The 26,787-nt window shown below is 37.3% G+C and overlaps 1 protein-coding gene across 11 annotated transcripts in view; it reads right to left on the bottom strand.

The window, feature by feature from the left end:
* The window catches only part of RALGAPA1 (Ral GTPase activating protein catalytic subunit alpha 1), a 135,187-nt gene that overhangs the window by 45,148 nt on the left and 63,252 nt on the right, over positions 1-26,787 (bottom strand). For all 11 annotated transcript variants that reach the window (XR_012650737.1, XR_012650738.1, XM_075030264.1 and 8 more), the window contains 9 exons: positions 26,527-26,655; positions 25,439-25,564; positions 24,117-24,175; positions 20,406-20,514; positions 13,095-13,205; positions 12,036-12,104; positions 10,083-10,217; positions 9,173-9,356; positions 1,282-2,146 (listed from right to left, as the gene is read on the bottom strand). Coding sequence is in view for 9 of the 11 variants with exons in the window: in XM_075030264.1 (XP_074886365.1) it covers positions 1,282-2,146; positions 9,173-9,356; positions 10,083-10,217; positions 12,036-12,104; positions 13,095-13,205; positions 20,406-20,514; positions 24,117-24,175; positions 25,439-25,564; positions 26,527-26,655 (1,787 nt within the window). In the remaining 2 variants the exon portion in view is untranslated. The remainder of the gene's footprint in view (positions 1-1,281; positions 2,147-9,172; positions 9,357-10,082; positions 10,218-12,035; positions 12,105-13,094; positions 13,206-20,405; positions 20,515-24,116; positions 24,176-25,438; positions 25,565-26,526; positions 26,656-26,787) is intronic.

The following is a 26,787-nucleotide window of genomic DNA, read 5'->3' as shown; positions in this document are numbered from 1 at the left end:
CCACTTTCTTCTATCAACCTATTGGATCCAACTGAAATCAATCTTTTCTCTACAGAAGAACAGACAGAACTGCCTTTGATGCACATATAACCTGCACACTTTACTAGGCTAAAATGTATGTGCTTAGTGACAAAAAATGCTCTCATAATCCAGTGTCCTAGGAAGCTAGTGCATTGAACACAAAGCTTTTGCTATTCTGAATTGCAGAGGAGAGCAGAACATAGCTCACTAGTCACCCAGCCAGCTGTAACAATTTAAACAAAAACCAAAACAATATGTTAGAAAAAGAAAGGCACTTTTCATTTCTTTTAAACTGCGCTTAAGATGTTTCCCACAAAACAAAGTGGAATGAATTTAAGAGCAGTACTGTTCAAAACCAGACTTCCTTGAGGAATTAAAGACCCAAATAAGAAGGGTTAGAACACCAAAATTTTGTGGGATTCCAGTGATATCTCAGTGACACAGATTATTTTTGTTTTACAGGATATCTGTTTCCCTTCACAGTAAGAAACTATTTCTAGTACCCAATTTGACAGCTATGGCAAAAGAAGATTTCAGGAAGACCCTTAAATTCTAGGATGCTAATATTTGTACATACGCACATGTACATGCAGACATACACCTAATACACCCCCACAAAAATAATAGTGTAAACAGAGACATTACTTTTGTAACTGAAAGTGGCTTGTCTCCTGTTGTTCTAAACAATACCCAAACATTGCCAATGTTGAAATAAATAGTAGGGGACATATCTTTCTCGTTAGCTAACACAGATGCAATGCTTTGAGGCTGCATGCAAGCATGCTCTTAGCAGGCAAAGCAGCAGGACACTGTCCAGCATCACAATAGCTGAGAATATGACACTTTCAGAGTCTTATTCTGGCATAGAAAGGTAATGATTTTTTGCAGGAACATACATGGGAAGCAAAGAAAGCAAAAAAGATGCCTTCTTTATCCATGGTAGTACCCCTTAGTATAGTTGGTGAAAGGATTATTAGAAAAGATATCACTCTTGCAATTCACCTTCCAACACTGTTCTAAGGAAAGAATATAAATAGCAATAAAGGCAACAGGTTCCTCCTTTCTGTCTCTCTAAACGACAGGTTGAAATGCAGAAGAAAACTGCCATTTTCCCCATAGTTGCACATCCCCTCTCTTCTTTTGTTGGCTGGTGTGGAGTATTTTTGGCTTAACCCACCCTATGATCAACTATTATTATACGGTAAGAATAGCACAATTCCTTAAAAGAAAGTTCTTAAATTGTGAGTCTTTTCTACTTACCTTTTATCCCAAGAATTCATTCCCAGTATACTGAGAAGTAATCTGCAATAGTAAAATGCTGACTGGGGCTTTTGTGAGGTTGGCTCATCCTGCTCCATAGCCCTCATATTTAAATCATTGAAATGCTTTTCAACAAACTCCCTCTCTTCTGTGTGCTGTTTCAGAATTGCATTGATGACATCGTTCTCCTGCTTCTCTGAGATGCAGACTGGTTGAGGAGCAGGAATGTTGAGTGAGACACCAGTTCTCTGTAAGCATTCAGGGCTTGTAACACCTAAATACTGCAGGAGCTCATCAAGGGCATCTTCTTCATCCCTAATGGTATCCCACGTTGGTACAGTGTCTCTAAATTTCCTTTTTACTTGGAGTGTAATTCCATCCCTTGCAGATACATCCTCCACATACTCAAAAGATGAAAGAGCATCTTCTGTTTTATCTTGTTGAGATAATGAAAGTGCAAAAGATGTTTGTTGTGAAGATCCACATAAAGATGACGGTCCATACAAAATGGCTGAATCCCACGAGTATTTGCCAGATAGATCTCGCACTATAATTCTAACATTTGAATTAGCAGATGCAAGTCCAGCAGACAGTCCTCCCCCAGGCATGTCATCTTCTGCTTGGATTTGTATGCAAGACACCAGGGAAGTATTGTTTAACACAAAGAATTGAAGGTTTGGGTTCTCAAAAAGTTCAGGAGAAAGTTCAGGACTTTCACTGTATGGATTGTCGTTGTTTTCACACACTTGACTGGTTAGCATAGCAGGACCTCCGCTCATAGGATAGTGGCCTAAGTGGTTGACTAGATGTGTTATCACAGTACGAGCAGCAACAGAAATTAATCCTTGTTGCATGTGAGTTTTCACTGCAAGAGGAAGAACACAGGTTTTAAAAGAAGAGTTCAGAAAACAACACTGAGATTTATGTATTTCTTTTGGTCTCCTCTTCCTTGTGAGTATTAAACAGAGGATGGGCACTGCAAGGTTAGGATACAGCCAACTCAGTAATGCAAAATATGTATTTTGACGAACACTGGTCTCATATATAAATAGCATGAAAAATCGTAAGATAGTTGAAGAAGCATCTTCACTGTTTTACAGCCTACCATATAGTTTTGTAATCAGCACGGTTCCTCTAAAATACACAGTTTCTTAATCTAGTGAAAATAAATCTTAAACTGCTGATGAAGTAGAGATCATAATTGTGTTGTAAGAAGTCCATTTCCAACTGCAATGGATTTTTATATTTATACACATCATTACATTGTGAAAAACAAAGGAACATAGATGCACAAAAGCTCTAATCCATCTTAATTTCCCTGGGGAGCATACAGCTGCAGGTTAGGTTGAGAATAATACTGGATGATTTTAAAGTACCAGATCAAAGACCAGGCTATCTATACTGAACACAATCTAACAGTAGCAAAGTTTTCAAAAAGCAAATCTCATGCTCCTACTGCATTTTAAGAAGTTTCAGTCTGGAAAAACTTGGAGGGAGAAACAGAAGTTAACTGTGCCTATCTTACATGCCATTCATCTTGTGAGTTGCACTGGTATTTCAATACGCTTTTGCCTCCTCCTTCTTTGGTGCATACCTTCCACTTGCATGCAACGTTATCTGAATTCACAAGAGGTATTTCTTAATGTTTATACCACACGCTGCTGACTCAATACTTTATTGTTATTGGATTCTTCTATCAAATCCACTCTACATTACCCATGAAGTACTGAGCTGGTCAAAGTGATTCTGTCAGGCAAGACAACCCTCAACAGGCTGAGGGTACCCACTGAAGAACCCATACACAAAAGCATTACACTGTAGAAGATCATAGGTAGAAGAGAAAACAGAATCAATATGGCAAAGCACATATTTCTGCAGCCCCTCTCTTATAACAGGACTGGATGCCCTGAATTTGGGACTTACAAGGGGAAGATAAAGCAAGACTGTATTCCTCAGGATTACATCATATATTTTAAACTATATCAAACATTGAAAACTGCTGCAAACACTTCCCACCTTCTTTCTCACCAAAAATCCATCAAATTAAAATGTTCTGAACCACGTTAATTTTTCATTCAGTATTTACTGAGAAAATGTAACCTCTTGGACGTGTAAGTATGGTAGAATTAACTCATTTCCCTTTATGTGGTGTATTTATACACAATAAAAACTTATGTTTAATGAACAAATTTCTTTTTGCAGTTTAAGGTGTCTTAATTGGTTTAACTGGAAGAATAATGGCAGATTCATAATGTATACTGACTGTCATGACAGATCTTTAGTTTCTGAAGCACTGGATGCATTCTGCATCAGCAAAAATAAACAATTAATATATATTTGCCCCCCCCCCCCCCCCCCCCAAGGTTTGGGTAAAACACGTAAGAGACATTTAGGACTCTGGCTCTTCTCTACCTTTGGGGAGCACTAGATCTGAACTGCAAAAAGGGAAATATTTCATCCAGTTAATAGTTGGCAAAATCAACTTAATTTTTACACTATTCCAAAACTCAGATAAACTCAAATATTTTAATGAATTAATGCCTTGAAAACCAAGATAAAAAATTAGATATTATGTTTTTATTATCTATGATCTTCTTAATTTTTAAAATTTACAAACACAAAAACATTCAGTGAAGCTGAATTAAATGTCCAGATATTGATAGCATACAAGGAAATTAAGTTATAGTGCCATCTGCTGAAATACAAGAAGGAACTGTAAGCAAGTTTATACAAGACAAAGAGAAAATGAGTTGGATGCTTGGAGAATAATTTATCAGTGCAGTACTAACCAGCACCTGGACAATGCAGAGGCTGGCTCATCTTTGTCAGGATATTTATGCCAAGTGTTTAGCACTTGGCACTGCACAGATAAGTAAGGGAATATTCTTCTTGGGTTCCTAGGAGCAAAGACATGTGAGCTTCCCATTTGCCTGAACTCTCACACTGCGTAGGTTAATGCCTTCAGTTAAGTTCTGCTGAAAAACCTGAAGAAATGAGAGGGACCTGTTAGCATGTAAGTTATTACTATTACTGTCTTGTGGCAAACCCTAAAGATCTCAAACCTGACCATGGCTGTATTGTGTCTGTGCATAGATTTACTCCCTCAGGACCCTAAGGGAGATATGGAAAAGAAAGGTGATACAGTGATACAAAGAGTGGAACATCAAATTTAAATTTGGAAGGTCCATTCCCAGTCCTACCACAGTCTTTCTCTGAAGATTTTGGTCCTGAATTAAAATAAAAAATAAAAATAATTGGGATATAAATCTGTTATTGCCTCTTTTATAAAATGAGAACAGTACTTCTCACTGAGACTTCTCTCAGAATACAGTATTGTTGATCTAAAAATGACACAGAAAACTTAAATCAGAAGTATTAAGAGAAGCATACTGAAAAGTAAAAGGTAAGATGTAACCTGTTATGTCAAAATAAAATAAAGCAATCTTGAAACATTATTGCCACACAGCAAATCAGATTTTGGTGATGGTTTCCCTTAGCAAAAAAAAAAAACAAACCAAAAAACCAAAATCAACAACAAAAAAACCCAAACAAAACCCCAACTCTCCAAAGCCAGTATGTTTTTTGAAAATGTGATAATTTAAAATTAAATTAATGACTTAAAGGATACATATTAATAATTTGTTCCTAGAAGCACATCTCCTCAATGAGGAACAACCGGACATTCAATATATTAGAACTCTTAAAATGAGTATCTAAACCATGCTCTTGGTTTCTGGAGGGCAGATCGAAATATGCAATAATGCAAGCCATCACAGCTTTACAACAAATTCTACAAACTAAGTCATACCGTTACATATTAAAGCAGTCTAGCTGGCTGCTTTGCCAACTTGTCTTCCTGCGTGAACACATCTCTGCTCTCTTTACAATGGTACAGTCTTTTGCTTGGGCAATGTAATTTACACGTGTACACGATCATTTGGTAATTTACTAGAAGCATGTCATATTGGCTATTTTTCTCAGTCCCTGAAATTACCTCTTTTGTGGAAAGGCTGAAGGTCCATCACCACTAATTTGTATCAGTGGCATGAATGGAGGATTCCTGAATTTCCTTAAGATGTGTTGTTAATTCTTTAATTCAACTTTGGCTGAACAGCTTCTAAACAACTACAGTTATGTAGCAGAAGAAAAAAAGTAATGACTGAGGGCGGAATTTAACTCTCCACATCCTTTTAGCTACTTAAAGAAGGATGCACCTGTACAGACTGATTCATCTTAGTTAGAAGCCCAAACAGGAGAATGGGATGAATCACTTTCTGGAAACTCTTCTCTCTCTCCATTACATTTAGAGGGACCCTAAGAGAGTTCAGTTCAGCTTAGCTACCTGTATTTTACATTAGCTTAAGGAAGTCTCACTCCTGTCTAATTTTAAGCTTCAGGTGTAGAGAGATGCGGTTACAGAAAACCCACCTCTAGAATATCCCGTACAAAACACAAACTGTGCTAATCTGGATGTACCATGTATAAAGTATTTTTTTTTAAAGCGTACTTTTTGTCTCCTTTCAGTAAAATGGCAAACAGCAAAGCCTTAAAAGAAAAGTGCTTTATATTTCTGTTTTTTAAATAAAAGCTAAGACTAAACATCAGATGGGGGGAAACTTTCTCTTCAGAAATTGAAATACATTAGGGAAAATGATCGATCTATGCAAAAGAGTTTAAAATATGTTTGGAGAAATACGACAAATGGGGGAAATCCATGAAATGAATAATCGATAGACCACTGTATCTATGCAACGTAACTACTACCTTCCAATCACAACCATCTCTAACAGATTTGTGATCTAAGAAAAACAGGTTTCAAAATGTTTTTGCCCATAATTGCACAAAAAAAATCCCATAAAATATTATTTCCTTATGACTAGACTGTTCAATAGTCTGATTTTGCTATCTATTAATATTAGAAGATGTATAGCACTTCTTGTTTAATGCTACATATTTTCATGTAACCAGCTTCCCTGTTAATACAAGGGTCACAAAACCCCCTCAGTTTTACTTTTTCCTAAATGTTTGCATCATTTAATATAAACAAGGAAAAAGCTCTGAAGGAGAGGGTCCATTTTAATTCTCCCTCACATTTGTTTATGGTCCTGTAATGACAAGTAAAAGGCCAGAAGCAGGTAACCAGATCATGCCACAATGCAGTCCAAGTTAGCTTTTGCACATCTAAACCATACAGTGAATAGCTATAATGCTATACTATCCTTGGAGAAAGCAAGCCTCTGTCAGTGTGACACTGAATCCAGGCTAGTTAGGTGCAGTTAATTAGCACAGGCAGCACCTGTACGCCTGTACTGTAGCTAGAGGAAGCTGTTGTCGATACTAGCTAGAGGAACAGTTCATCAGCCTTCATGTAGACGAACCCTGTGTGTCCTTAGATGTATGAAAGCACCACAGACTTGCTGTCTGCAAGTTCTGATGATGCAAGAGAAGCTTCCTACTGATGTCTTTATTGTCAGCTGTTAAAAGTTCATTCTGTTTTAAAGATAACATTTTAATATACTTAACAATTTCAAAGTTATTCTTTGTGTATCTTATACTGCAATCTACCACTTTACCTGTAACCTGCAGAAAGGAGGACAAAGACAATTTCACAGATAATCCTAGGTGTAACAGATTCCTTGTGAGAGATAGCACTTGGAAAATTACGGAAACAGAGAGGGGAATAATCCTCTTCTCTCCCCAAATAGCCTGTTTCCAGAGGATTTAACAAATCTTTATAGCAGGGCTTGCTCCAGCCTCTCAAAAGATCCTGTCCCCACTACGCAGCTTATCACTGAAAGTCACGTATCTTCATAGTCTCATACCACATCATACTGTGGCCAAGTGTCCATAAAACTTGTGATGGATCTGACCTTGAACAATGAGAGGCATAACATGGTTATCACAATCACATCTATTAAACTGATCAAAAGCAGCCTGTCTTAAGAATTCTGGCGTTTCAGTAGTTTCAGCTTTGCTTGTGACCTAAGGAGAGTCTAGCAAACCCCACCCTGTCTTTGTAGAACTTCCCCGATTTCCCTACAACTGCTGTCGTGCCCATTTCCATTCCTTCATAAAAGATATCATGATAACACTTTTACTTTACTAAAAAAGAGGGTGACCCATTGGCATACTGCCCTGCAGCTAGCTTGTACTAATTGACCCCCTGTCTTGATCGAGTCCCAGACTTGTTATCCACTAAGTTTACTCCTCTCACTCCTCCAACAATGCCAGGGAGAACAGATGCTGTGTGATCAGTTAAGCACTGCCAATTTTATTCTCTGCCTGGTAATGTGGACTAGAAGTGCCAAGGTTGCAAGACCACGGTTGCATTATAATGCTGTAGTTTGCCAATTAAATTTCACGATCTGACTTACAATTCCAGAGCCCTGAAACTTTAAAAACATATGGGGCTTCTTTAATTCATCTGGAGAGATAAAAGGAACATCTGAAATTACTTTTATTTAGAAATTTAACAAGAAATCATAAAAGAACAGATCACATACGGAAATGCAAAATGAAGATATCGATGCTAAGGCTTTGTGCAACTACATTCATTCAAAGAGAAATCTATTCAGGGTTGTCTTTTCAGATTGTCAGATTAAACAAGCCACACGGCATTTGCTGCTAACCCATAATTACAGATTATTACAGAATACAAAAGATGCCAGGCATAAAAAGCTACTACAATACACTACACTGTAATGAACATGCAGTGGAAGTTAATTTTGGCAAATGCTTTAAATATTAGCTTTACATAATATGTGTAGGTGAGACTGTAATTAGGACAGAATGAATCCTTCGAAGCCTCTTTCATTCTGACCCACCAGATGATTACTTTTTACTAATAATACCACAGCCATTTGACAAAAAGCCAACTATAGTACCTTGCTTCATTCTTCAGTAAATTTAATAATTACAGCTCCTCCTGCCAATAGTTCTCAAATCAGACTTGTTCAATCCAATACTGAGCTTATTAGGGGACAGCTCTATGTTTAGAATTCTTTGGCCAAAAAAGTACTTGAGGATGATGAAGCATGCCTTAGACAAGGGCACAATGATTAGCCATTTTCTCTACATAAAAAACAGCACGTAGTCACTACAGACCACAAAATCACCTGCTGTTAGCACACAGCTGCTACAAAGAGCTTCTGCATTTATCTGGTTCTTAATACCTTTAAGGAAGCCTAAACGGAACAACTTAATATGGAGGGAGAATAGCACTACACGGAGTTTCTGGTATCAGTATTAATCTCATCTTTTTCAATTTTCTTCTCAATGTAGCCATTTGATATTTACTAGATACACTGCATAATACACACTGTTCCTCTGTAGCTTAGTTTCTTGATTCTTTATTTTTATTTTCAAGTTCTGAAGAAAATGTTCATTCCTGGGTCTCTTAAGGTTCTAAGCAGATGACAGAAAATTTCTCTCTTTTTAGGTAACTCTGTGGTTTTAAACAGTGTAAACAGATTGACAACAAATTAGGATAGGTTAAAAAAAAATTCAGAGAGCGCTTTCAATATTGCAAGCTCATATAGGAAAAAAATCCAGAATATTCTTAGAAAAAGGAGCAAAATTAAGGAAAAGATAAATTAATTTACTGCAAGTAAAATGAAAAGCAACATTTATCCATGTTGCAGTACTTAATGCTTTTTGCTGATACACAGAGCACAGAAGAATCCATATCAAATCAATCTTCATGTTGTTCAGAAGATACTTATTTCAGTTAATCGAACAATAATTGCTTAAAATTATGTTAGCTCATTCCATACTAATGGTTCTTACCTAGTGTCTAGGTATAATTTAAAACATGCTTTAGACTAACACTTCAATACTGGAAACCAAGATAAAATCTTTTTGAAAGAAAATATATTTAGGCAATTTGACAAACCTTCAGTGACTGGCTGAAGTTTAGAAGACCTCTCCGAGTCTGGAGAATGCAGTGGTTCTGGTTCCTTCAAGCTTTCTAAATGCATAAAAGGATCATAATCCACACATGCCAGATCAGAAAGGCTTAGAGGAAAATATTTAGGGTTGCTAAAACACTGAGACCCATAGACACATCCATGCAGAACCTAGAACAAAACCAGAATTTCATGACATTAACTAGTGAAATTTCTACTTGATAGATTTGTAAGAAATGAAGTTTATTTTTATTTAAATTTTTAAATTTATTTGTTAGAACCAGGCAGGCAGGACAAAATGTTGGAAAATTTTATATGCTTAATGTTTACAGAAACAAACGCTGGTCTGCAAAGAAAATTGTTAAAACAGCATCTACACTGAAGTGGAATTTAACAATGAAGAAACAAGAAACAAAACAAATCACTAAACTACCTTTATTTTTAGATCTCCTATCTTCTTTAATTATGTATGCTAGGTCTAAGCTGCTGGAGGTTTTAATCCCCTTCCCTTGCAAAAAAATACCTATCTTTGTTCTGTGTCCCTAAAGACAGTAATTACAACTTACTGCTTTTTACTTCACTTATTGCTAAATAAAATTGCTTGGTATATAAAGCTACACCCTCCTATCTTAAACATATAGCTGGTCTTCTACAACACAAACATCTGCTATCAATATAACATACAAAAAGGAACTTGGTTAAACATCACAAAATGTAAAACAAAATCAACAAAGAACAAGCAGTTACAGTAGCATGTACGAGAACTAAGATAGCACTCCACATTTCAGCAGTAGAATGGAGGTCAGCTTACATAAAACTTGCTGTCTTCACTTCCATGAAAACTGACACTACCTCCATGCATAGAAATTCTCATTTAGCGAATAAAGAAACAGGTACCTTATATATACAATTAAGAACAGATCTTTCAGTCTTATCATTTTCTGCTCCTGTAGTGTGAAGAGGCTGCAGCAAGGTCTTTAACGGCAAGGCCATTATCCAATCCAATAAGCACAGAAGTAAAGAAACCACCAACTGGAACAAACACTTTCAATTACAAATCAATTAAACCAGCACCTGCTACTTCACATTTATCACTGCATTTTACTTCTCTGTTTTACTTTTCTCAATTCAGTAGAGTCAACCTTCTGCAGTAATGGCAGGTCACACTTGTTTAAAAGCCACTGTATGTTCAAAACCTACGGCATCAGTAAAAACTTTGGCTACTGAGATGTTTAACAGAGACCATCCATACAACAATTTCTCATCATGGTCAGTCTGTGAGCAGATATCGTGCCTAAGAGGATACCCATGATTTTCCAAAATTGATTTGTAGGGCGCTGTTTTTAAAATGACAGATTACACAGGTACAAATTAAGGCTGATGCACTATTCTGCACATAAACGTCACTGTAATTGTATCAAGGATTACAAAAACCTGAACTATTTCAGCTGCATTTAGTGCTTTATAAATAACACAGAATTTCCTTCACAACATGTCAATAACACTATGTAGCATCAGGTACCATCTGAAATAAATCCAACTGCCTCCTGTATTGTAGGCTACTCAGTCAGCAAAAGAATCAACACCCTCTAGGGGATGTTTTTAAAGACTGTAGAACAGAATTAGATTAAGACACACATACACACCAAATTATTAATAACTTACTGGCTTCAAATAATTATTTTTATTTTTTAAAACTTAGCTGTGGCAGAGGAAACAATTCAGATAAATAGCTGCAAGATTCTCTAAAATATTTCCCAAGTTAAATAAAAGTCTTTCAAAGAAAATCCACTTAACTAATTTACTAATAAATAACATATAAACATCACACTCATTTCACAAAAAACATTACAACTTTGTCTCTCTGAGGCACCGTAGAATAAACCTAATGATGAAGGGCTCTGAGTATTTTTATATTAAACCAATTTTTAAGAAACCCATTAGGACTAAGTTTGTCGAAATAGGTAAGCCTATTTTTTGTATGATATTTGATGTAGAATGATCAGCATTAGTTCATGGGGAAACTTAGTGATTTATGGGAAGCATCTCAGGTGGAAAGGTGGCTAAGCTTGGCATATCACTGTAGTATACAACAGCCCCTGCCTCCTTGCAAGCAGAGAGGAAAGGCAAAACGGAGCTCTGGAAGCCAAAATGAGCAACAGGCGAATGCCAGCTCCTGTGGGAATGGGTAGCCCAGAATGACAGAGCTGCCAGTGACAAACTGCACCAAAGTGCCCAAGCTTAAATGACCATTGAGCCCCACAGTCCTAGAGAAAAGCCAAATAATTCAGAAGAGATACAGCTTTCAGGAGGTAGAAAGTACTACTGTATCAGGTGAAGAAGGAGCCTGTCTTAGCTAGGAGACCCAGGCCCACTGAAAATACAAAAGGATAGCAATCGTTTTGAAGGATGACAACAATCAAATTCATCTGAAGGTTACGGGCTATCTTGCTCAAGAATGTATTCACAATACAAAGTACAAAAAATCATGATCTTATAAATAATCTGAAAGGTATTCTCTACAAGTTGAGAATATATTTTCACTGTAAGACAAGTATGAAAAGTCTACATTACTGCTTGTAAGTACACTGAGGATAAGGAAGAAGACGACTTTCTAAATATTGAAAACAATCAATCAATCTCAATTAATTGTAAATGCATTTTTTCCTACAAAAACTTCAGAAATTCACTTGTATAAAGAATACTGCTGGAATTCTGAGAAGACTATACTGTATTACACTTAAAAAGCCGAATCCCTACTTTAAGGCACAGCTTAAATTTTATAACAATGCTATGTCACACACCTTTTTAATTAAACTGACACATTAAAAAGAAATGAAAAATATTTACCCTCTTGTCTTGTTCATAAGAGGAAGCTTCTGTACTGGGTAGTAGATGGGTAATAGTTGCTATCAGAATCTGGGGAAAATATAGCATAGTTTCTTTAAAAATGCTGTTTAAATATTTAAGTTTAAAATAAGTTTTTAAGCAGGTAAATGTGACACAAGACTAGATTCATGGTTAAATTCTATTAGAGTTATTTTGAGACAAACTACAGTATACCTTACGACTTTTTTTTTTTTTTTTTTAAGTAAAATCCTTTTAATTGAATTTCGTGGAAGACATTGAAGGAATATGTTCAGCTTGACTGACGTAGGTGCATTAAGGACAATGAAATTACACAGCTACTCCAAATATTCAGGCGTGAAGAGAACTTAACTCAAGACACTTGGTAGGGTGCAGGAAAGAGCCTGACGTGTTTGTGTATGGGGCTATTTGAGCTCCATTATTTCTTAGAACTACTAGAATTTGTAAACACCCTGCCTCTACTTAATCAACAATATGACTGCAGAAGAGCAGAGAAATACTTGCTATACCTCTTAAGAAGCTTCCACATGATTCCCTTTCCAGTTACCTGGGAGACCTCTATCTTTTCTCTGTGGTTCAGCCTCACAGAAGCCATACTCTACCTCCTCATTATTTAAAGTGTATTCAAAATAGTTATTTTTTTATTAATACTGAAACACTTTAATGCAAAGTATTTTGCATATGAATATGCAAAATACAATTGTAGATATGTATTTTAAATAATCACTTTCTCACTAAACTTCAATAAACATATTTGAAGATATTTAATATTTTAAAAAAATTGCATTTTATTGACAATATTCTCATGTAAACAATGACATAGCTCTACTGGAGAAAAAATAAGCCTAACATAGCCATTTTACATGTTAATATTGGAGTCAGCAAGTAAGTACAATGTGAACCCACACAATTAATGTTTCTACTAACTTAACATTTTGTGAAACAAACTTGTCAATATTCTGGTATTTTAATTTCAGTGAAATACATTTTACTGTTACATTTAACAGAATTAAAATTTTCAAATTTTTAAAAATTACTTACTTGAATAATTCTTAAAGGTGAATCAGCTTGATAGACTTGAAGTCTATGTACATAGTGTATCAGCATGTTCAGCATACTGCAGGCAACTTGGGCTACTGTTTTATTTGGAAACTAGAAAAGAGAACACAGCACAGTAACAATGACCACATTTCACATAACAGTACGTTAGGTGGTAAGGTGGTCAGGAATTTCGGTGATGGTTTTATACATATAGTTTATTGTGTACCTATTTATTGGAGGAACCAAATTAAATTTTACAAAATTTAAAAGGAATTAGTTTATAGTCATAATCAACTGTTAGCAGCTAACATCAAAGGTTTGGGACAGACAATTAGGGAGTTGCACGGAATGAGGGAAAGGGGAGAGGAGTCTCCTAACTAATTTCAGACCGGTTAGTACAGTATCATGAAGCCAGAAAGAATGAATTTGTTTTCTTGTTACCTTAATGTTTATGCATGTTAATGCATCACTGCAAAAAACCAAGGATCTCATTCTGAAATCAGAGGTCTTTGTTGAGAACCAAGGCAGGTGAACTGCTATGTATCCAAAATGCCAGGCATAGTACTAATAGCGAGACTAACTGTTCTCTATTTGTCAGTGACTGCTGCGTACAGCACTTGTCTGAATGGAAATGAATGCAGCTCGGCTTCTGTGCTTAATTCCTCTTTTCTCTGTTTTCTTTTAAAGGCAGGAGAACGTTGCTGCACTGAAGCCTGCCTTCAACAGTTACTAAAATATTTAAGTTACTGTGTTGGTCAAGGCAAAATGTACAATTAGTCCCCAGCCTTGGGAGTGGATGCACATGCTGCTGTATGCTCCTAAGTGGGAAAACAAAGAAATGAAGAGACAGGGATATGTTTCCTTCAATTATTAGTGCGCAGGACATGTAACTGAGGCTGCTTCTTTTGTTGCACTTGCCTTAAAACATTATGCTGTGCACCAAACAACAAGCACAAAGCGAATTTTACAAGTGAATTTTATTCATCTAGGACATGAAAATCCTACAAAGCTGTGCTAAATGCGAATCTGAGCAAAATGGTTACCAGCACAGCAAAACTACAGACTTGAGAAGGCAGCACAAACCACACAGAAGAAAAAATAACATGCAGCAGCCCCAAGAGAAGGATTTCAAATACATTCTTATTCAAGAAATTACTCTTGAATTCTTATTCAAGAATTACTCTTTACTGAAAACAACTTTTCCAAACCACAAATCTGATGAACCTCAAATCACTCAGAAGACAATTAGTTAATTCATGCTCTAATCATGACAAATCCTATTCTGTTTCTCTAATGAAGATGAGTGACATCAGAATTCCTGCATTATTAAAAGAATAGAAAAGTAGTTTACACGTTTTAACTTCACTTTACTTAGCAGTGAAGCTGTCACAGGTGTATGCTGCAAGGTGGCTAAGTGTCTACCTCTGAACTCAGAAAAGGGTAGTTATGTTGCCAAAATACTTAGATTTAATTTCTTGGCTTCTTAGACTGTTTCTTAATCAATCCAGTTCTAGTAACTTTTCAGGGCAGGGTACATCTCACAAACCTAAAAAAAAAAAAAGCTTTAAGAAAGCTGAAATGCCTGGGCAATGAAGCCTGAGCAGAAAATTACGGATTTCAGAATAAAATTTTTGGCAAAAATTTGAAGGTGGAAAATACACTTGAAGAAAACTCTGCCCTGGGCCAGCTTATCAAAGCAGAGCTTTTTTTTACATTTAAGGTCTTGAAAAGAAAAGGTACAAGCATAAGAAAAAGTATGGAGTACAAAGCTTTAATTAACATTTTTTGTGTTATCTATGTAAGCATAAAGAAGGACTATGAGCGGCTCTTACAAGCCAGCCACAGAGACAGAAACCAGAGTACACACGGCAGTTAATTCTTGTTCTGACTTTCCTTGTTTCTCAGTGGACGCAGTTTCATGTTATTGTTGGCTTTTAACTAAAACGTGGCAGGCATCTTACACCTTCAAGTCTTCCCAGAGCTTATGACAAGAACACCACTATTTTTTATCCCTCGTGAGACAGCCTCTCTCCATGCTGTGAAAGTACACTGTAAGAGCACAGTAAGCAGGGTACAGATTCTAATGTTCAAGCTCGACTGACAACCAAAAAAATTAAATGAAATTGAAAGCATAACAATTTGATTATAGAACTTGAGATCAAATCCAGATTGCTGGAAACATCCTTACAAGCTTGCAGGAAAACCCCAAAGTCACTGGAAAGGACAAAAGGGGTGGACAAACCAGAGCAGCTTAATAAGGAATATCCAGATTACTGAATTTAAGAAAAAATTACCTGAGAAAAAGGCCTGGAAACTTTTCAGAGTGTTTGAATAATCAGCTGTTTACTACTTAAAAACAGGGAGCTTTTTTTTTTTATTTTATTTTTTTTATTTAAGAGGATCATGAGAATCTAAAATGGTTTACACAAATCATTGAACCTCTATCTGTTGTCTGGTTGAAGAGAGTTTTTACTTTTCTTTTTAATTTAAGACAGGGTACAAAAGTCAGTGGAGACCTAAATTTAACAGAAAGGCTGAAGGGTATAAAGTAATGAATACAAATAAAGTTCAGAACTTGTGCACTCAAATTTTCAAGTCTTATTCATGGGAAGAGCACTGATTAGGAAGTTTTAAAATCAAGAATATGAGGATTGGCCCAAAGGGATCAAACCCTTCATCTGTTCCTTAAATCTATCCCAGCATGGTCAATATATCACATTTCAAATGAATGCACTGATACTTCAGAACAGACAGTTATAAAGCTGTGTGTCCTGGAAGGACATTTTCCTAAACCCTAGCAGAAACAGTGGATTTATGCTGAATAGCAAAACAATTCACCCATCTCAAGTCAGCTGCTTTGTTCTGACTTCTTGTCCAAGAACCTTCAGAGGTGGCACAAAGGCGGCTGTGCAATGCTACAAACATCTCACCTGTCATTTTCTATCTCTGGAAAATGCTGTGTGTTACAAAGCATAAGAATTCACTACTTCTATATGATTTTATATTTAGTAGTGTAACTGCGGACATAATTTTTTAAAAAGTTACTCAATGGAAAAAACAAACAAACAAACAACAACTTTCAATGAACCAGCACTTTGCCTGGTACCCAACTCTCAGGGTTTTTCTCAGAAGGGTAGTCTTACCATTACTTTTCATCTTTGCAAAGATCCTTTGCTTTCTGGATGTTACATCAGTAGTTTAACCTTGTCCGTACTTGCAAATAACCTATGTTTAGCACTCACGCATCTAAGCCTGCACAACACAATTTTGTGATGTATCTGCAGCATTTTTGAGAGGAGCGGGGGGTCTGGATGGCTGGTTAGGATCCTTTGTGCTCAGACTTCAGCAGAGGTTAATGCAGATATAGCAGTATCACCACACTGCTGGGAGAAGTGCTAGCTATATTCAGAGCTGGACGGCAGTTCTGAGTACACTTGTTTTTCAGAAATAGGCATGTAATTGTTGCTAACATTTCTACTCAATGTTATTTGCTCAATTGTACTTATCAGTAAGTTGGACTAGGACTATAGCTCCCTATTGATTCATTTCTCCTGAAAATAAGAAAATAATCCATTCTGGGAGTTCAAATCTCCGACTACTTGGAAGCCAGGAGATTGCTTAGGTAACAAATTAGAGCTCATTTGTTTCTCCCATGATATATTTATGAACTTTTCATTTCATGATTAAACTCGATTGTGAATGTATACCACTGCTCAGAACAGGAGAAAAGCCAACATGCTCTGGACACTTTTGCCAACATAAAGCAAAGTAGAAATATAAAGATCTTTGTCTTTTCATTCAAGAAGTAATTTATGTTTAATATAAATGAGATACAAATAATTGGTTTAATAAATACGTCAAAGAAAAGTAAGAGAAATCAGAGTGAATGTCAGGATTAAAAATAGTTCAAACTTTGATAGATTGCAGAAGTAAGATAAAAACAACATAATTTACCTAACACCAAACCTCCGCAGGAACTTGATAAAATGCACTATTTAAGGGATATTAAAAAGCAAGGGGAAAACCCTGGAAGAGAGTATTAGTGAAGCTGCAAAGGATGAATGTGATTTTGCAAAACAGGAAATTGCAATTTAGAGTCTAATACTAAAAGCCCTGCAGCTACCCATTTTAGACAGACCCAAATCCTGCTTCACAGGATGTGATTCGCTAAGACGCTTTTCAGATTCCCACTGCTGAAAAGAAAAGTTAGTCCCCAACATCTGACACAAGCCATGTATAATAGGTGTACACCCTGATTTTTATCAACATGTATATACAGAAAGACTAGACTATTCATTGAATTTTCATGTAAACAAAGAGCATGTAGAAAGGTTCTGAAAATAAATTGGGAAATATTTAAAAAGTTGAAGATATTGTTCATAAATATGCAAGTTTGCATAATGCTAGAAAATAATATGCTTTTTAATAATATTCTAATCATTGCATAAGATATGAACAAATATGAAAAAGATCTGAAAAAAGTAGGAAAACAAAAACACTCAAGGAAAAAAAAAAGCCAAAAAAAGTGCAGCTTTTTAACAGAGATGATGAAAGGAATATACTGTTGATATACTACCACCAATACAAAATCTTGTGACCAGAGTTCAAAACCAGTGAGACTAGTTTCAGAATAGTGTAAACTGTCATTCACAAAAGGAAAGGCAGACAAATGTCAGAAAATCTCTTCTATTCAGAAGCATCTTATAAGCATTGCACCACAATGAACTAGCTGTATCTGAGCAAGCTGCATTTCCAGGTGAGAATCACTGTGCATACTAGCTATGTTTAACAGATTCAATTAAAACAGCAAATACCAAAACAGTAAATCATCCTAGATTTCAAGAACCTAGTATTAAGTAGTTATACAGAATTGTATGGCGACTATCAGAGACTGTAAAGTTTTATCTTACAAATTAGTTTCAGAACCATTGTATTGAGTGCAGGTGGGAAGGTTTTGGTAGCAGGGGACTGCAGGTGTGGCCTCTGCGGGAAGGGACCAGGGACCCACTGCTGTTCTTCCTATGTTCTCCCCACTCCTGCTGGGGGTGGGTAAGCGAGCATTTGGCTGCTAGCCGGGCCCAACCCACAACACCCATTAAAATGGAAAAGTTAAATCTTTCTGAAAAATTGTAAAACTACCCAGTGTTGCAGCATGCTTCATAAAAAATGGGAAATACATTTAATGATAGCCACAAAAACAGGTGCTCTTTACTTCTCACCAAAATTAGAGGTCTCATTATTCTCTTTCAACAGGTAGTTTATTCACATAAACTTTGATGCCAACTCTTGACCTGTCTTTGGATGCAGATTTTTTCTAAGAGGTACTGGCCTGAATGACATGTCCTGGAATGAGCAGAGAAAAGCACTTTGCCACAGGAAATCAAACAGCCTCCACCGCTTCCATGCATGCAGCATAAGTACTCTACATCTCTATCTAAATATCTGACCAGAGCTGAGAAGCAATACTGCATAATGCAATGGCTCTCAAACTCAGAAGAGAACAGGCACAGAATGTAATGAGGACATGGGGATAATGGGATCTGGTTGGTGGAGGGAAGAAGAGGGCAGGTGAGCAAGAAGTACGAAAAGCTTTGGGAAACTTCTGCTTGTCCTTTGCATTTATCACCTTCCCACTTTCTTCCCTGTCCCCCTCTTACACTAAATGCTCTGCTCAGTCTGGTAGCCAAAGCGTACAAGGCAGCAATTTGGCTTGGGACAGGCTTTTTGCATATGATGGCAGATGGCTCACAAAACTGGGATCCCTTCCAGTTACCTCTCTACCCTGGCCTTTCCCTTTTGCAATGTGTCAGGAGAATGCACCATGGAGGCTTTAAGAGTACTATTAATCAGAGCTGGGGAACCCAGGATGCCAATTAGCGAGGAATGTGACTTCCCTCGGCATCCTTGTCTAGTCTAGACAGGAGACACAAATGCTGGAGAAGGAAAGACTCTGATGTTTCTGTACTCCAGTGTCTTTGTATGGATCTGTACTGGCTGTACATGGCAAGGTTTTGTAATGGAGAGGCTACAGGGGGGCCTCTGTGAGAAGAGGTTAGGGGCTGCCCCATGCCAGACACAGGAGCTTCCAGCCAGCTCTGCAACAGACCCACCAAAGAATGCAGCTGAGCCCATGTGCCAAGTGTGTGGCGCCTTCATGAGAACATATTTAAGAAAGGGCAAAAATGCCGCACAGGCAGAGAAGTGGGGGAGAGGGGGAAGGAACAATAAACAGCTGGCAAACATGAAAGCCAAAGAAGGAGGACGGGGAGAAGGTGCTCCAGGTGCTGGAGCAGAGATCCCCCTGCAGCCTTGGAAAAGACCATGCTGGAGGAGATATCCACGCTGCAGCTGTGGAATACCCCACACCGCAGCACTGGATATTTCCTGAAGGAACTGCAGTCCACAGACAGCCCACATTGGAGCAGGCTTATCCTGAAGGACTGCAGCTAGTGGGAGGACCCACATTGGAACAGGGAGGAAGGAGTGGCAGACAGGAACTGTTACGGACTGACCATAACTGCCCATTCCCCATCCCCTGTGCACTACTTGGGAGAGGGCAGGAGGAGAGAGCAGAGTTGGGAACAAAGGAGTGAAGTTGAGCCTGGGAAAAGGGGAGGGCAGAGAAAGGTGGCGTTTTAAATTTTTACTTTCTCATTGCCCAAATTATCTTAATTAAAATTAAATTAAATTTCCAAGTCAAATCTGTTTTGCCCATGATGGTAGCTGGTAAGCATTCTCCCTGTCTTCATCTTGACCCACAAGATTTTTCATCCTGTTTTCTCCCCCTGTCTTGTTGAGGAGGGGGAGTGAATAAGTGGCTGGGTGGGAGTCAGGCCCTTACACAAGGTTAATCCACCACAGGCTCCTAGATCTAATTACAGTCAGATGCGGAAAATCCTCTTGGAAGCTTGGGTCCAGGATGTGGGAAGGGGTATAGCTGGACAAAGTTGGGCAAAGCCAGTAGTGGTTTGCTGGAACCTGAATTGCAAAGATTATTTATGAAAGTTGGGATGATGGACAAACTATTATGCTCCAAAGGGTGGAGGTTACAGTGAAGTGGCTAATGACATATATTAAGATAGCAATCCACTATCTTATTTCCCAGCACATAATTTCCTCCAAACTTAAAGAAGGGTAAAGATGTCTTTTGACAGAGTTCAGAGATCCACCAATTAAACTGAATTCAGTCTTTTGTAAGGATTGAAAATGAGACTGTGAAATGAGGATTCTAAAATGTGACCATGACTTTGAAAAGGTAAAGTATCTTTACATGTAAAGGCAATATACTTTGTAAAAGTGTTAGTCTCTCACCTTTAAAGAAACACAAATCACATTCAATGCTTCCTTGATCTGAGGATGATGTGATTCATGAACTAGCTCCTCACAGATCCAAATACCAAGGCTGCAAAGAGCAACACATCTGCAAAACAATGTTGGAGGATAAGTTCTTGAGAAACATGCTACAAGAATGTGCAATTTTTATGATTCATGGTATGTCTTGCTAAAATCTAATAAATGTTTTTAATATTTCAAAAAGAACTACACAAAAACCTTTATAATGCTGTAACATTTAAAAATGAGAAAGAAATCCCAAGTACCCTGATGAAGGCATAGGAAAGGACAGAGGAAGCACCCTTCTGAGCAACTGAAAAATCCAAAAAACATCAAGAACTCCTGACAAAGTAAAAATTGTGGTATGAGGTTCCTCCTCCCTAAGTGAGATTTTGCTTATATTTGTTTAGAGCTTCTGGGACACAGAGACATGAGAGGGGAATGTTATTCATTCATAGATATTTACCTTTTTTTAGATTGACAATAAACAAGGATGAATAGAGGAGGGGTAGATGAATGCTAGAGACAGTGTACATATTGTGATTAAATACTTCAAATTTTGTTGTTTCTTCATTTAAAATCAGGAAATAGAAAAGTGTAAAGGTAAAGAGTATTTACATAAATGCATTCAAATCAGCAGAGATGGATGAAATTTGTTCAGAAATGTTAAGGAGCTAGCTTAAGCAATCTCTGAATCATTAGTAATTATCTTCAAGAACACAGGCTGCAAATATATTGGAAACAACTTCAGAATTCAAAAATCCTCTGGATAAAATTGGTGAGCAGTCCAAAATTGACAAGACGAAAGCTGCTCATGGGAACTGCAAAGCATTACATCTGGGAAGGAAAAATCATATGCTAGAATAAAAACAGAAACAGAAGTGGCTATGAAGCCTGTGCTGCAGAAAAAGGATTTTAAGGCTACACAGAATCATGAAACTGCTAACAAGTAGCAAAAATTCTACATGATAGTGTAAATAAGATGTCAAACCACCCTGTTTTGTGCATTGTTGTTGAAATCTCAATTGCAAGACTGCCTTCATTACATCCTGATTAATACAATTTAAGAATAAAGACAAGCTTGAGAGAGTCTAGAAAAAAAAGCGACAAAAATAATATACACGCTTTGGGAAATATTACATATGGAGAAAAAGTTGAAGAGACTACTGGGTCAAGATCACAATTGAGGAAGGAAATCATAAGAAATCTTCTGATGTGCAGTAAGTCACTGAAGAGTTTAGTTTCCAGCAGAAAAGATTTCTCCTATACTGTTCATAAAAACAACCTGACTGAAAAAATAAGGTAAGTATTGGAACAGTCCAAGATTTTTGTAACTTTCTTCTTGGAGAAAATTTTCAGGACCGTTTAAGCAATCTACTGCCAGGAATGTTTTAGACATACTCCAGCCTTGGAGGAGGGGGAGCTTACAGAAGTGCTCCTGGTCCCTTCCCAATCTACACTTCTGTTATTTCCACAGTATGTGTTTCAATCCTTTTTGAACAAAAGAAAGAAAGAACATGGCATGGATTTAACAATGAACATAGTTTGTGTAAGCTGACTCAGAAAATAAACCTTTAGTATATAGAAGAGTAGACAGCTCTAAGTCCATGTTACAATTTTAAGTTTTCCTCATGGTATTGAGATCCGTTCCACACCTGATGACCTACTGATGTGAAAACTATTCATGAGTTTGTGAGGTTTCTACTAAGAACACTGGTTTCACTATCATTATTCGGAGTAGTCTCTGAAAAACTGTAGTTATGTGGCTACAATGTTGTTAGCAAAGAATCACAGCCTTAACAGAACAAGCAGGAGAAGAGAACACAGAGTTCGTTAACCTATCACTTCTTTTTCAGACTGAAAGCAGCAGGAGAGGAATTTGATTAATACAGTTATTAATCTGTATAGATGGAGGTCTGAGAGTAGAATGTATTTCAGATAACTGACTTCCCTGAAGCTCAGCTGGGTCAAGTATGTAATGAAACGCAAAACATCGAGCCTCTGTGGAAGAGATAAGGAATACAGATTTATAGCTTGGATAATAATAACAGCACTCAGACTTGCTGGAGATATAAAGCTATGTACCTAAGTTCCAAGAAATCTAAGTTTTTTCGTAGGAAACTGCAAAGACAAATAAGCCTCTATCAGTGGCTGAGCTGACATGGCAAAATCACAACGCCCATCCTGAATACGACCTCTGATAGTATCCAGGTGAACTCCATACTGCTGTGGAGCAGATGGTATCAGAAAGGTTATTCCCAAGAGAGACAGTGGATAAACTACTGCCGAGGAGTGAGGCAGTCAGGCTTCAGGAGCTGTGGAAACATCATTATCCCCACAACGAAGACATACCCATCTCTCTCCCAGAAGGAGAAGAGGGACACAGGCAACCCAAAGAGACATTGGGAATGTATTCCTTTTTAATCTTCATTTAATGTTATTACACACAATGGTCCAACCTTGTATTGTGGGGGCAGCATAACTCAGCTTTCTGAAAGGCTGGGCATGCACATGTGCCTGTGCTCCTACATACACAACCTCACAGCCAGACAGGATATGGAGACATGCAGGATGTTCCCTTCCTCTTCCCAGCCACACTGCCAGAACTGAAGATGCTAATACTGTGTTCTTCAATGCCACAGGATCAGTAATAATGTTCTGAACCAAACGAATTTAAATCGCCTTTTTCAAAAGCAAAGTGGAGAATGTTGTGCTTTTTGGAACTCAGTTTCATAAAAGAACATGAAAAATGAAATGAAAATTATCTCAGAACATTCCTTCCTTCCCCTGTGTTGAGAGAGATTATCAGCTCAAGTGAAGAACAGGTAAGTGGGGTGATGAAAACTGCTCTTTGTTTTCCAGCAAAACGTTTTAAGGTTCATTGAACCTATCTTTCCAATAACATTTTTCAGGCACTTGGTTCTAGTATCTTGCATTTGTTAAGTAACATTTATTAGCTGAGCATGTACAGACAAGGCACATAAGTGTGCTCTTCCTTGGTAGGCATTACAGATTCTTATTCCAGTTCCATACACAAGACTTTATAACTGAAAGCCTCAGGGGACAGGGAAGGAGGAAAAAAATCCTAAGCAAATTAGGAAACAGAAGAGAAAACTGCTAACTATCTTCTTTGAAGTTCTCTATTTGATGAAGATGCCTAAGTTTAAGCATCAGAGTAATCATTCCCAGTTTAATGCTTCACTCAGTATCTTCTGCTTCTTTTCCATACCATAAAGAAAGGCTCATGTAGCTTGGATTATTTCTGTTTTTCTAATTAAATCATGTGGTCTAATAAAAATAACCATACCTCCCTCGTAAGTGATCTTGTCCTTAAATCAAACTCAAAAATGCCTCTCTAATACAGAAAATCCCTGAGCCTAACACCAGGGTAGGCCAGGAGAGCATACAGCTTATATTCTTACCCATATTAACACGCTTTTCTGTCAACCGCTATCAGAGAAAGGATACTGGGCTAGACCAACATTTGGTCTGACAAAAAACGTCTGTTCTGTTATTATCTTTATTTACAAACAATTTCACATTCACATGGTAGACGACAGTTTTGATAGTGGTAAAGAAAACCATGAACAAAACATATACAAACTTTTACTTTAACCTCTTCAATATATCCAACTCAAAACAGTATAATAAAGAAAAGAATCTTCATTTAGAAGCTCTTTGATGACCTACCGTGCAGGACCAGATGGCTCCTCTCTTGCTGAACTTAACACGGTTTTAATTATGAGTTCCTAAAACAAAGAGGAAAATATTCACTGGTTTACCAATAACTCCATGACATGAAGTGTGTAGAAAATTAGGATTTTTTTATAGTACACACAGGTATGTTGCTTAGCTGAGTCTCTAGGTTTGTGGTCAGATGAACTGTTTGCTTACCACTGCTCCAAGCTTCTAGTCTGCCCCAGATGCTCATTATTGTGCTACCCCAAGAATATACCACAGATTACTGTCCTAATGTTGGCTGATTAACCATTTATCCAATTCTTGCCAATACATTTCCATAAAATATCAAGGCTAGGGGGAAAAAAAAAAAAAAAAAAAAAAGCGTCCCCTAAGCTAGCTTCTGTGAATAGCCCTGAAGGGTATTACGGAAAGTATCTATTACCTTGAGGTTTAAACAAGCCATTTTTTCCCTTCCCAAACTATATTGATTTAAAAAGTCTTTGGAAATAGTTGCAGAACAAGTGACTACAGTGCCTTAAGAAGGATGTCAAGAAGAATTCTGACTCAAATACAGTGAAATGCCCTAAAGCTGTAGGTTGCTCTCAACAAAGCTCAAGTAAACAGCCATTTATGCAATAAAAATGGGAAAGAAGGAATTCAAAATCAGTCCCCAAAAGGGAGCAAGGTGTAAAGCAGTTTCTGAGCCATCATCTCTCTCTAAATTGAAACAGTTTGAAAACTTGTGGGGAGCCTTTCTTAGACATAGTAATCACACCTGACACACATACAGCAATTAATCACACAAACTGAGCTCTGCCCAGTTTCAGTATACTGGCACACTACCCAACTCTGTGTTACGATAGAGAGGGTAAGGTCTCCATTAGTCTTTGCTCTTTGTCTAAAAAGAACATACTGATGTACAGAGGTTTTGTAAAGCTCCTAGGAACACAGGCAGATTTCACCAGTTGTGAATTCCCAATAAATTAAATAATGTATCTTGAACGTCTCAATCTTCTCCTTCTCAGCTGATTAAATCTGTGAGACTGCAAAGAGCCATAATGAGAGTAGGCTTGAAAAGGTGAGATAACACATCATTTTCTTTTACAAACATATGAAAACACTTTATAATTAAGTTAACGGCAATTATAAAGTATGTTTAACAAGGTAAAGTTTGACAAGATTTTATGGGATCTTAAGCCTTATAATCTATTCTAAATGATTTCTGAAAAATTTTAGACTCTTAAAATTTTAGTTAATGTTTCCTAGAATAACATCATATTAAACATATACTTGGTAGCTGAATACCATCCAAATATTCTTAAAATTCCTACCTTAACATCCGTAAACTGAGACACAGCAATGTCAGGAATGTTTGGGTGAAGAGCTGGTAGTTCATGATATAAATTGGGAAAACAGACTAGGGATCCTAAAAGAACTTGTGCTTCAACTCTTGGTGCCTAAAAGAAAAAAAAGGTGAAGAGAAATATATATTCTTACTGCAATCAGGAAGCTGATGTTTCTAGCTGCCTATAAAGAGAACAATGGCTGAACGTCTGCACAGCTATTTCCCTTCTCCTTCTGTAAATTTTGTAGAGAAGCAAACCACAACCACAGCCCCAGGGACTGCTACTCAGGCACACCCCAGACTCCCATGTTCCAGGATGGTCAAAAGGAAGTACAGGAATTGTTAGGACTACAAACAAATGACTGAGCTGCTAACTAGGCTCAGGTCTTCAGTTCACCTAGTTGAATAGGATGTGGAAAACTACGCGAGGCATTGCTGGACACTACAGCTAACAGTGTAAGAAGCTGACAGAGGTTTCAGATAGTACCTTGAGTGAAGCTGGATTTCATAGTTGGTTAAAGGGGGAATGATGTGAGAAACAGTCAAAACTCACAGACAATTGGAGGGGAGTATTGAGCTTTGAGAAAGTACAGTCATGCAAGGCCAACAGCACCTAGGTAATCATATCAGTATTACTATATAAGGCTGAAGTTGCCTGGGTAACAGTATCAGAAATACATCCAAAATAGTGCAAACAGTAGCAGATTTGAGTTCTCAAACCTGATCAAAGTCATTGCATAGCAGAGATACGGAGGAATAAATATACTTTTAAAATGAAGGTACAGTCAAAATGGACATTTATTTTAAAGCGCAGATAAATGGCAGTCACAATTCTGAGAACTCTAAAGTAAAACAAGATTCTCTGCTTCAACAGCAATTTTTGCATTCTTCACATATTTTCTGTAGAGGACTTGCACGAGTAGTGTTCTAGAATAAACCACTCACAACATCTGTACTTGCTAACAATTACATTGACTACTGGGGACAAGTTAACACCTTAGTCAAGGAAAAATACTGCTCAGTTTTCTCTCAAACCCCTTGCACATAAATGAGAATGAACTGATGAATACTTACATTGAGGAAAGAAGACGCAGCCACTCTTCCTGCTGCTACAATGAAATCCATAATAAGCATGGTGGCACCAGGCAAACCAAGTGAAAAGAACTGAGGAGAGCAGTGCTTGATGATTGTATTGACAATATCCTTGCAGGAGGAAAAGGGAAAAAAGGAAAAGAAGAGTATCAACAAGATGACCAATGAATGAAAAAAAGGCAGGTATTCACCAAAGGTAGAAAGTAAAAAAGCAAGAAAGCAAATTCATTGTGGCAATTAAGA

Source organism: Buteo buteo, chromosome 6 (genome assembly GCF_964188355.1).
Source record: "Buteo buteo chromosome 6, bButBut1.hap1.1, whole genome shotgun sequence".
In the NCBI taxonomy this organism is placed as follows: Eukaryota; Metazoa; Chordata; class Aves; order Accipitriformes; family Accipitridae; genus Buteo; species Buteo buteo.
The sequence above is the reverse complement of the archived record's forward strand: the minus strand, read 5'-3'. Positions and strand labels throughout refer to the sequence as shown.